Source organism: Trichosurus vulpecula, chromosome 9 (genome assembly GCF_011100635.1).
Source record: "Trichosurus vulpecula isolate mTriVul1 chromosome 9, mTriVul1.pri, whole genome shotgun sequence".
Taxonomy (NCBI): domain Eukaryota; kingdom Metazoa; phylum Chordata; class Mammalia; order Diprotodontia; family Phalangeridae; genus Trichosurus; species Trichosurus vulpecula.
In genome coordinates, this window is record NC_050581.1 from 155,055,719 (window position 1) to 155,068,077 (window position 12,359).

Genomic DNA, 12,359 nt, shown 5'->3' on the forward strand with positions numbered 1-12,359 from the left:
AGGGCTCCCCTCAGGGTTAGTTGGCTGCAACATCTTGTTTGGAATCCTGGTTCCAAGCTTACTATGGATCCAACTTCCATGTTGGCCACCAAGTAAAGGGGACATGATAGGAGATTCAGGGGAGCAGGGTGCTTCCAGGTTAGGCCATCCGAGAGTGCTCCAAAGTCCCCGTTGTACATTTCCCCTATTTCAAAATTGGTGTCCCTAGCAAATACACATTAATGCATTTTTTAGTTAACATAGTCCTTGACCCAAATTAAGAACAGTCCCCTTGTGATCTCTGGGGAGGCATAAGCAGTCTCCATTCACTTGCTTCCCCAGTGTCATATGCTGAAGTTTCAAACTGGCCAATGTTGTATGATCATCTAATCAACCTTACATGTACAAATAGAAATCATAATTATCCTCCAATACAGAGTTTTTCAGATTCAAATAACAAGGAATATTTCACAAAGTTTGCATAGCCTTAGCTGTGCAGTGCCTTTCTTAACCTCCAAGTGAAAGAGCAAAAAGGGGCAAAGAAAACTGATTTCCCATCTTGTGGGGAAGCCTGGTTCACAATGAGCTTTCCAAATTACTTGGAACTCTACCCCTAGGGATTTGGGACCTGCAGCCAACTAAGGACTTACCTCTTTCTCAGATGACAAAATTGTCCTAGGTGGAAACTCTTCCACGATTCAGTGTATAATGTCATTCAGCTGGAGTCTAGAGAAAAAAAAATGTACCTTTATATACAGAGTACACCCAAATTCTCTAGTGGTCCCTCTGTACCCATAGAGGTCCAAGCAATTTGTCCTTGTTCCAAAGGGTGCCCTAAATTCCTCGCTTGTCTCCCACCCCTTTTCCCCATGGATCCATACTACTACTAGGGTAAGCAAAATGGAATTGCAAAGTCATCCTTCAGGACAAGAAGGCAAGTAGGATCAGCTAGAGAACTAGCAAAGGAAGTCAGCTGCTTATGGATTTTAGACACAGGTATCTCATCCTCAGAGGCTGTAGGGCATTTTGCTTTCACAAAAGTCAAGTAGTCTAGGTTGGTTTAAGTGCCAAAGAACAAGATGAACATTTTTACTAGACAGTAGAAACTTAGTGATGTTCACATAAAATTTAATATTAATATTTACATGCAGGACTCTTAATACAGAATGTTTCAGTATATCAGTATTTATATAAATAATTCAGTAATATGAAGAGTATCAATACAGCCAACATATGAAAGATTGGCAAAATCACACCAATGCAACTCACTTGTGGTGTTCCCTCAAGTGTAACAGAGGCTTACCAGCATCCCACTTCATTTAACCACTAGCTTTTAAGGATTAAGGATTTAGAGGATTACCTTTTAAAAAGAAATATTTACTTCCAACGTACAAAACAAATATACAAACAGCTTAGCTTGTTTCCTATAGAGTGCAGTCCCAGTTCTAAATCCAAAACCCACCTCGGGCTTAAGTCCCAGGACACCCTGGCTCCTCAGGATTTCCCTGCTGGGCAGGCTGCCTGCAACATTCCACCTGGAATCCTGGCTGGAAGGTCACTGTAGTTCCACCTCTCTTGTAAACTTGGGATCACCACTGGCATCTGAAATTGAGAAGGATAAAATGAAGCAGAACAAGACAAATATCCAGAGTATTGGAATGCGAAGAGAGAAGGTGCTTTCTCTCCCTCCCATCAATCCCCTTCCTTCCCCAGTTCATTTCATGGCTCCTGTGTGGTGGCTGGACTGAAATCTTCACTCTCTGGACACAGCAGGAAAGAGATCTTGTGAGGTTCTTAAATTAAAGTTCTGCTAAAATGACGATGTTTTAACATCCAAGATAATCATCACTAAACTCCCTTTTTATCTTTTTTAGTTCTGTTAATAAAAGGAAGACAATGCCCAAAGTTGTTTACAACTTACTTTCTGAACGGGACTTAAGGAAGAAGCTCAAGGAACATGGACTCTCTAGTCATGGGAACAAACAGCAGCTTATTAGACGGCACCAAGAATTTGTGCACATGTACAATGCCCAGTGTGATTCTTTACATCCCAAGTCAGGTACGATTGTAAATATGTTGCTTTCAGATTGAAGTTGTGTTGGCCAGAGGTGGAGAAACACAACTTAAGTTTATCACGTTCCCAACAGGTTTTTCAAAATAGTTTGTTTACTGCCCCTTGTTTCCTCAAGGTCAGTCAGTTCATTTGGCTGTATGTTAAAAAGGTTCCCGAAATGCCATGTTGGGATTGAGATGACAGTCTAAAATAGAACAACTTCACTTTCAGTGTTTCTTTACTTTTTCATGCGTTTCATTCATTGCCCAAGGGAAAAGTTTGTTAAAGTGATAGTTCCCAGTAAAATACAAAAATAGATATAAAATAGTGTTTAAAATAGATTTAGGCCAAAATTGAGAGCTGTTAAAAATTCAAATTTGTGTTTCTCTACGTAGAGAAACTCATTAAAGCATCATTTGACAGAAAGTAACCCCCCTGTCTCTTTGAACCTACAGATGGACTAAATAAATTGGTCCATCTTTTAAGGAGTTAACTTGAGTCCTATCCCAAACAGCCCAAACATAACATTTTAGTTATCATACAGATAAATTTTTATGATAGACCAAAAGAGATATTTAATTACAGTATGGCAGCATTATTGTTTTCTCATGTAGTGTTTTTTCTTTTGATGCATATAATATGTGCATAATTATATATATTCTATAACAGGTACACTAATTGTGCCCCTTATTGTGCTTTCTTCCAGAAAACTCACTAAAACCAACCATGAGGTCCCAATTAGTGTGAATAAGCCGTCCCATGGAGTGGTGGCATTATTCAAATTTGCCCTGCATGTTTCCATTGGGCTGGAAGCAGCGCTCATAGTTTAGATAATAATAACTTCAAATAGTGCCAGTTGGAATTTATTGCCCTCTTCCTGGGATTTATTCTTTATGCTCTTCAGGAGCTAAGTAGTTTTCTTTAGTTAAGTAAAAAAACAGTGAAATGGAATCTGTACTCATTTATTTCCCCTTGTAATTATCCACAAAGTATAATGTGGGGCTTCCTTTATTTGTGGTCTGGATTGCTGAGATTATTCTTGTTTCTCATATCTGGTTGTCAAAGGATTTGAGGACCATTGCCACCCAATTCATAAGATTCTCAATGAAGAATTAGAAACTATTTTCAATATTACTTAAAACTATCTATAGATTGTAGTTATAATATAGCTTGAAGACTATAATGTCTTTGAAAATTGTTCTGTTTGAAAACTGCTCTTACAAAACTAAAAAATATGTTGGGATATATGTTTATCTATGTGTACAAAAGAAGTACAGTTTAGAGTAAAGATTTCTTCCCTAAATCTTTCGCCTTCTAAATTTGCTGAAGTTTAATAACAAATCACTTTTGGTTTTATTTTGAGCTTTTAAACTTGACATTGAGTAATAGTAAACCATATCTTTGATGCTTTCCAACTTAAAGTCCTAGAATTTATTTTTTCAGAGTTTCTGAAGTGAGGGAGTCAGGGAGCTGGACCACTGATAATTTTGATTTGTCTCACTTCAAAAAAAACTTTACTGACTGTCCTTTGCCAATACAATATAGTGCAGACTCCTTATCCAGGTGCTCATTTTTCTTTACAGTCTGTTCCCAACATACCTTCCCAGACCTTATCTTCAATTATTTCCTGTCATATATTTTCTATTCTAACCAAACTGGTCTACTTTTTCTCCCAAATATTCCTTGTATATTTCTGTCCACATTGTTTCCTCATGATGTTACCCTTTCCTGGAATATTTCTATCTTCACCTAAGCTCTGCCTATTCTTACAACCTCATTTCCCATCTCAAGATCTCCAGGAAGCCTTCCCTGGTCAGTGTAACTCACAATTATCTCTCCATAGTCTGAGCTCTTAAAGAGCTTATTGCCTGTTGCCATTCAGTTGGGACTTGTTGTCTCCTATTACCTTTTTATGTATACACCCCCAGGTAGAGTGTAAGGTCCTTGAGAGTAGGAGCTTGGTCTAGTACTCTTTGTTTCCCCCACACAGCCTAGAACAGTGCCTTGCTGCACATGATAAGTTGATAAGTATCTGTGGATGGATTTGGCATCTTGATTCTGAGAATATCTTGACTTCCCACCTGGAATCTGAGTGCTGAGGAGGTTGGGGCGGCAGACAAATGGGGAATGGTGAAGAATATAGTGGGTTGGCTGTCAACTCAACATGGAAGATTAGCATAGGATAAAATATGATGAGGCAAGTGGCTAGTTGACCTTTGCAGAATTCTGCCTGAGACCCATCTAGCCTTGGGGGTGTAGGTTCCAGTCATTTGTCAAATTAAAATAAATCATTATGGTCATATCTTCAAGTTAACTAAAAGGATAGATTTACGATGGTATGCTTTCCTCTTGGAATAGTTGAACTCAAACTGTGATTAAGATTAAATCTGATATTAACTATTTTGATGATCTTAGTTTACTTCTCAGGGATTGTCTGATGATCTTAGTTTAATTCTCAGGGATTGTCTGTTCATCTTCTAAGACTCCTAACAGTACAGTAGAAAGAGGAGAGTTTAGGAATATGACTTCTCAATTTTTAGATTATATATGTCAACAAAATCACTGGTGTTATATTTATTTTAACAGTTGCTGAAATAGTTAAAGAAATCGAAAATATGGAGAAGACTCGTCTACATCTTGAATCAAATAAACTGAATGAAAATGTAAGTTTATGGTGTCTGTTTCAGTAACTTTTGGGAAGAAAGTGAAGTCTAAAATTGTTACTAAAACAGTAGGAAAACATAAAGAGATCCCTTCAATAGGAGACATACTGGAACACATTTTAGCATAATATATTGTGTTCTTATATTGTGGATATTAACTTGGGGTGGAGTCCAAAGCAGAGGCACTTATTAACTTGTTTTTAGCATATCATCAATGTCAAGGATGGTGGAAAGAGCACTTGATTGGGAGTTAGAAGCCATGGAGGTCTAGTCCTGGCATCAGCCAGTTAATCGTGTTATTTTGGTTAGATGCTCTTGGCCTCAGTTTCCCCATCTGTAAGATAGTGTTGGACCAGTGAATTTTTCAGGTTTCTTTTAGCTCTAAAACTCTTAATATTTTATGACCTTTAGAAAGGCAGTGTGTTAAAGAAGAAGAAGCATGTCTCTGAAATCAGAATCTTGTATTGAGGCCCTGGCTCTACCACTTTCTAGTCCTGTGATCTTGAGCAAGTCCCTCAGCCTGTCTATGTCTTAGTTTCTTCATTTGTAAAAGGAGAATAACAACACCTCTAGTGTCCAACTCACAGGATTGTTGCGAGGATCTAGTGAGATAACATATGTAAAGGACTTTGTAAACCTTAAAACACCATCTAAATGCTCTTTTTTTATCATTAGGAGAGATGAGTTAGCATTAAAAATCAATTTGAATTTTGTGTTCCAGTGAGATTATAAGGAAAGATGAAACATCAAGCTTCTCACTGTTGTCTGTATCTAGTTTACTTGAAGGGAAAGAAACATTGAAAAAAACCACTGACATACTGCCCTCTCATGTAGGTCTGCTTTTTGCTTGCAAATCATACTTCAGGGCAAGTTTTCATGTCTTCCCATATAGACTTTGTTTTCTCGACTCTTCATGATATGGAAAGCTGCTGCTGGAGGCGAACAGTTGGCTGGAAATGAAATAGTCACTTTCATTTTTTTTTAAACCTGTTTACTATAGAGGTGGCCAGGAGTGCCGTAGTACATAGAGCTCTGGATTTGGATAGCATTTTCCATCATAAGTCTTTTGGAATTGTCTAAGATCATTATATTGTTGAGAAGAGCTAAATCTATCAAAGTTGATCATCAGACAGTGTTGCTGTTACTGTGTACGATGTTCTGGTTCTGTTCACTTCACTTAGCATTGGTTCATGTAGGTCTTTCCAGATTTTTCTGAAATCTACCTGCTCATCATGTTTTTCACTTAATAGTATTTTATTTTTTCCAATTACATGTAAAGATAATTTTCAACATTTACTTTTATAAGATTTTGAGTTCCAAATTTTTTTCTCCCTCCCCAAGATAGCATGCAACCTGATATAGGCTATACATGTACAATCCTATTAGACATATTTCCACTTTAGTCGTGTTGTGAAGGAAGAATCAGAACAAAAGGAAAAAACCATGAGAGGAAAAATAGAAAACATTATGCTTTGATCTGCATTCAGACTCCATAGATCTTTCTCTGGATGTGGATAGCATTTTCCATCATGAGTCTTTTGGAGTTGTCTTAGATCATTGTATTGCTGAGAAGAGCTAAGTCTATCAAAGTTGGTCATCACATAGTGTTGCTGTTACTATGTACAGCCTTTTCTTGATTCTGCTCACTTTACTCAACATCAGTTCATGTTAGTCTTTTACTATTTTAGTGTTTCACTAGTTATAGTAACTGTTTCTCTTTTGGCCAGGAACCCTAAGGTCTTTCCCTCCCAGTTTGATTTTTTTTCGAGTTTTGATTAAAGGGGCCATGCCTTGATTAACTTCTTAAAGAGGCCTGTTCACTGAATGGGCATTACCTCACTCAGAGTGAGAATCTGAAAAGACCTTAGCCTGAAAGGGCCAGGGTCTCCCAATGCATCCTGGACCATATCAGGTAGTCCTGGTGAATATCAGGCCACTGGACCCAGATGGCTCTGGAGGAGAAAGTGAGGCTGGTGACCTTGCACAGCTGTCCCCCATTAAAATCAGTCAACTGCAAGTCATGTTATCATTTCCCTGATGTCATGGTTCTCTTTGAGAACGAAGGACAACACACACAAGAGCTCTGGTCCTAGAGTCAGGAAGACCTTAGTTCAAATCTGGCCTCAAACATTTACTAGCTGTGTGACCCTGGACAAGTCACTTAACCTCTACCTGCTTCAGTTTCTTCTTCTGTAAAATAATACTAGCACCTCTACTTCCCAAGGTTCTTGTGAGGAGAAAAATGAGATAATATTTATAAAGATAATATGAGATTATATTTATAAAGAGCTTAGCATAGTGCCTGGAACATAGGTTCTACATAAATGCTAGCTATTCGTAGTAGGTCTGTTGGCTCTTCTCAACCTGGTTTGGTCTGTCTGCTGAGACTGTTTTACCATAGTATGGCTGCTGCACATGCTACAGCTGTTTAGAGCCACAGGTGAGATTTCAGCGACAGGATGACACGGCAGCCCTAAAAAGGCTCAGCAAACCCCTCACCAGATGTACTGGTCCTCCCTGAACACCCAGGAGATGCTTATGTAAAAAGGCTTCTTCTGGCAGAATGCGTGGAGGAGAACGATTTTGTTCCAATGGCCACAAAGGTGACTAAAGCAAGTGCTGTGGAATGTCAGAGCTGTGTCAGACATAGAAGATGCCAAGGTCATCCATTGCATCCTGAGCCATTGCCAGTCATCTTGACTTCTGTCTTGCCACTGGACTTTAATGACTCTGGAAGAAACAATGAGGCTTGCAGCTCTGCCTCACTGAAATCCAGTTCACATGCAAATCAAGACCCCACTCATCATCCACTACTTCCTTCTTCGAAACTTGTATTGGACTGATCATCCACAGCCAAACATACCTTACTCTGATTCCAGTATTGTGATGTCATTGGTCTTCTTCAAAAATGAGGGACAAACAACAACATTAGTAGTAGTAGTAGTAGCAGTAGTAGTAGTAGTAGTAGTAGTAGTAGTAGTAGTAGTAGTAGTAGTATAATTTCTTCCTACTTTCATTAGTCACTTTTTGATCTTTTATAACCCTGAAATCTAGTTTCTTCATTGAGGTAACCTTAGTTTTTTTTTTCTTTTCCCTTTTCTCTTTTTAAAATTACATTAATACATACTTAAAGAATAAAACAAGCATTTCCATAACATAGTGCAATTAAAAAAGATAATTGTATATGAAACTGCAAATCTGCTATGCACACCTTGCTATTCCTTTCAAATATACGACAAAATTATCATGTAAATTTCTTTTTTTTCTCCTTTTTATTCCTACTCTCTCTCTTTTTTTTCTGCCCACACTAATGAAATCATAGATACTCGAAGTAGATCAAGGAGTGGACAGTGGAAAGAAAGTTTGTTTGGAGTTTGTAGCTTGCTTTAAAAGGGTGGCCTGTGCTATACTATTTAAGAGGAAGAATCAGTGTTGTTTTTCTATGGCCGTGATTTGGTGAAAGGGTTGGAAGTGGGGGACGAAGAGAAACGAGCTATCTTCCTTAAGAAAATAAAGTTTGTTAACTTTGTAGGTGTAAGTGTTTCTTAAGTGTCTATGGGTATAGAACCGAAAAGTACTATTTCACAGAACAGAAAATTTGGTATATTTAAGAATATTCATTTGTAAAGGAATGCTGTAAGAGAGTCATATCCAAAATGACATCCATTAGTAGTGTGGTCTTTATTTGTTTTGGTCACTAACACTTTATTTTGATGGAATTACTTTTCCTAAGTCTGAGTATGGTAGAAAGAATTTATTGTTGTTGTTTTAAAACACTGCATTTGAGATTTTATAATGTATAGCAATCATTTTGGTTTTCTGTCATTCTGTTTGCCTTTGCTAAGTTTTATTTAATGGTTTCAGGTCATGGTATTTACAAAGAACCAGACAGAAAAAGAAATAGATGATATTCACAGTAAATATCGTAAGTAATCTAATTTTATTTGTGTACAGTATGAACTTGGGTTACTTATTACTTTTTGGTGTAATTTTCATTATTCATTTTAGCATAATTTCAAAATGAGTGTTTAATTATAGACCTTCAATTTTTAAAAATGATATTATATAGCTTTTTGTGAATCTTAGTCTTATGCTGAATTGGATTTGGTTCATTTAAGGTATTTACTTAGTCAAAGTCATCCTACTTCTCTTGTGGGTCTCTTTGACCTTCTGTTCTATTAATGATGGCACTTTCCACTTTATGCTTATACCAAAGCACTTTGTAAATAATAGTGTTCAAAGAATTTCTGTGAGAGAGAATTGGATTGTTCTCAATTTTTTTAAATAGAAAGAGATGAGATGCCAGGAAATTTATATACAACATGAACCTGAAGTAGTATATATTATAATATAATGAACATTTATTAGGGATAAGGCACTGAACTGTCTATTGGGCATACTGAGCCAAAAATGAAACTTATATTCTTGAGGGTTGGAGAAGTGTGAGTGGGGGATATAAAAAGCACATAGATAAGTAAATACAAGTAGAGACAAAGTAAGTGCAAAGGGATTTCTGGAGGAAGAGAGCACCAAGGGAATAGGGGTAGGGATCGGGGGAAGGAAGGGAGTATAGAGATTTCCAAGAGGTGGAGATTAGGAGAAAATGCATTCTAGGACTGTAAGAAGATAGCATCTGCCAAGACATGGAGGCAGGAAATAGAATGCTGTATATGAGATTAGTCATTATTCCGTTTGGATTGGAACAGAGAACACTTGCAACTTTGAATTTCGTCCTTAGGCCATTCGATGACACTGTTTCTTAGACTAATTTCATTGTTACTATGTATTGCTTGCAGATGTATTTAAAAAGTATTTCTCATTTTATTTATATAATCACTAAGCTCATTTTTATTTTCTATTTGTCAACTTTAGAATTTTTTTTTCCTTCACGGTCTTTGTCAGTATGTAGCCGTACCAGGGCTACCTCCTCAACTGTTCTGTTACCAACAGACTATCACATCTTACTTTGTGTTTTAGCTTCACTTTAATTACAAATTTCTGCCTTCTGACTTGTAACTCATTTTAATATTGCCTGCTTGCTAAAAGATGTTTTGGTCTATTTTATTTTCTAGTTCTTAAAATTCAGTAGGGATAAATAGTAAAAGGGTCTCTTTGAGAGAGGAAATAAGATACCCAAATAGTAAATACTGAGGGTGGGGTGAGGTGGGGGTGGGAGGCATCAGGATAGTTACGTGCCTTGGCTAAATATAGCAGAAAAGAGTTTCAGTGAATCACAGGTTGAACAAAAGTGAGCAGTGTTGCACTGTTGCTAAGAAGCTGAGTATAATGTATAATCCTGGGGTCTCTAAAAGCTTATATAAACCACAAGGTAATCTAGGCATTTACTAGAATACTGTGTCCTATTTTTCTTCTTTTATTGCTTATGAGAAATGTGGAGGCCTTGATCAATGGGTTAGAAAACAATGTTTATAAGGAATTTAAAAGAACTAGGATTTTTTTTTAAATTTAGGGAATAGATGATTTAGAAATGACTTAAATAACTGCAAATAATTGTTTTTAGAGAATAATACTCAGTTTCAACAAGGAAATTCACATGTTGCTGTGCTATTATGCTGTGGAGCCTAGTTAGGTTCTAAGGCTGCCCTAGACTTAGGGAGTAAATCAGTTTCTGCCCCATATTTAGAGGGACCTTTGTAAAGAGAGCTATGGACTCCTTGCCACAGCTTTGAGGAGGCCAAACTTAATCCCTTCTCCAAAGTTGATCAGTATGTGTTCTTTCTCAGGAGACATTAACCTTAGTCATCACTTAGAAAGTCTTTTAGTAAATGACTTCATAAGGGGGTTGACTTAAAAAAGTCTAACATGCACACTCACATTCTCCACAGCCTATAATCCTAATCCTTATGGCTTGTGCCAGCAATGATAGAAAACACAGATTTGGCTTGTGAGTTGGCCCTATCTATGGTAGAACAAAGGAAAGAGGATAGATTTGACTTTTTTACCTTCTGTTCTTTTGGCTACCTTTGGGGAGTTCTTGGAGAAATCTGAACTCAACCCCATTAATGTTATTTTTTTAATCCTTTACATATCGAAGTCATTTTTAAAAAATCAAGTCATTTTTGAATTGGAAAGAATGTTTTGTCATTGATAGGGAATTGGTTTTGAGAAAGGCTCCTTCTTGTCTCTAGGATAAAATACAGATTCTTGTGCTTTACTTTTAAAGTCCTTCACAATCCTTAGGAATAGCCAAGGATATAAAGGATAAATTGTATATTTTATAAGCCATAGAAAACTGTAGAATCTGTGATTTAAATTGGTGGAAGGAAATTCCCTATATTGAGCTATTATGCATTAGGAGGTATGGCCTAGGAAGTTGCCTAAGGTACATAGAGGGTAAATGACTTGTCCATGTCACACAGCTAGTAAATGTCAGAGGATTCAAACCCAAAGCTTACTGACTCCAAACTCAGCACTTTGTTCACTATTTCATACTGTTTTGGTCAGATGATTCCTTGTCAAATCAGCATTATAAAAAAAAATTAGAAATTAATTCCTTAATATAATTTATTAATGCCTTTTGTCTTTACATCACAGTCATTTTTGGGAATAGGTGATGGTATAGAAGGACTTTCAGTGTAGAATACATAAGAGAACTCAGGAGCGACAGTTTCAATTTTCAGTAAAATATCTTCATCCACTGAAAGAAGAGAACCAAAGGGATGGTAGTAGGGGCTTAACCTCATCTAGACCAACATCTTTATTTTACAGATGGGTATGCGGAGGTTCAGGGGCTTCCCAGCAGTCACACTGTTAGTGAGAATCGTGCTTAGGAAAATAGGGTGCCTTGGCTTCTGATGTGTTTCTAGGAGGTGGGATTGTTTATTGGAAAGAGCTGGCTTTTGAGCCAGGGGATCTAGCTTCAAATCTTGACCCTCTCATTCTCCATGTGACCTTTGGTACATCACTTAACCTCTCTGGGTTTCAGTTTCTTAATTTGTAGTGGGATGATCTCTAAGGTCACTTCCCAGTCTCTGAAATTCTCTTCAGCTTCACTCTTCATGCCCCACACTTCAGAGACATTCTAGTCTTTTGGAATTCTAATCTTCTTTTCACTTCTAATTCAAGGTCTATGCCTTATAGAAATCAGAAGAGAGAAAGGGGAGGAAGAAGTAATGGATAATGGATAGATCCTTCAGAATGCCATTGCCCAAATGTTCTCTATCCTCTGAGAATTTGTTGGAAGTGATTCTTAAGTCTCTGACCAAATTATCCTCTTTGCCTGCTATGGTTTGAAGTAGCAAAGTATAGTAGTAGAGAAAGAACATTGCTCTTGGAGTTAGTAGGCCTGGGTTCAAATGCTGGCTTTAACACTTACCAACTTTGTGACCTAGGGCAATTCATTTTACCTCTTTACATATACTAAATAGTAACTGTTTCTGTTTTGGCCAGGAACCCTAAGGTCTTTCCCTCCCAGTTTGATTTTTCTTTTGAGTTTTGATTAAAGGGGCCATCCCTTGATTAACTTCTTAAAAGAGGCCTATTCACTGAATGGGCCTTACCTCACTCAAAGTGAGAACCTGAAAAGACCTTAGCCTGAAAGGGCCAGGGTCTCCTAATTCATCCTGGGCCATCTCTAGTTGTCCTGGTGAATATCAGGCCACTGGATCCAGATGGCTCTGGAGGAGAAAGTGAGGCTGGTGACC

At 37.4% G+C, this 12,359-nt stretch overlaps 1 protein-coding gene across 2 annotated transcripts in view; it reads left to right on the plus strand.

Moving 5' to 3' along the window:
* RAD18 (RAD18 E3 ubiquitin protein ligase) overlaps nucleotides 1-12,359 on the plus strand; it is a 117,256-nt gene that overhangs the window by 47,511 nt on the left and 57,386 nt on the right. For both annotated transcript variants that reach the window (XM_036738471.1, XM_036738472.1), the window contains exons 7-9: nucleotides 1,854-2,038; nucleotides 4,619-4,695; nucleotides 8,560-8,620. In XM_036738471.1, the coding sequence (XP_036594366.1) occupies nucleotides 1,854-2,038; nucleotides 4,619-4,695; nucleotides 8,560-8,620 (323 nt within the window). The remainder of the gene's footprint in view (nucleotides 1-1,853; nucleotides 2,039-4,618; nucleotides 4,696-8,559; nucleotides 8,621-12,359) is intronic.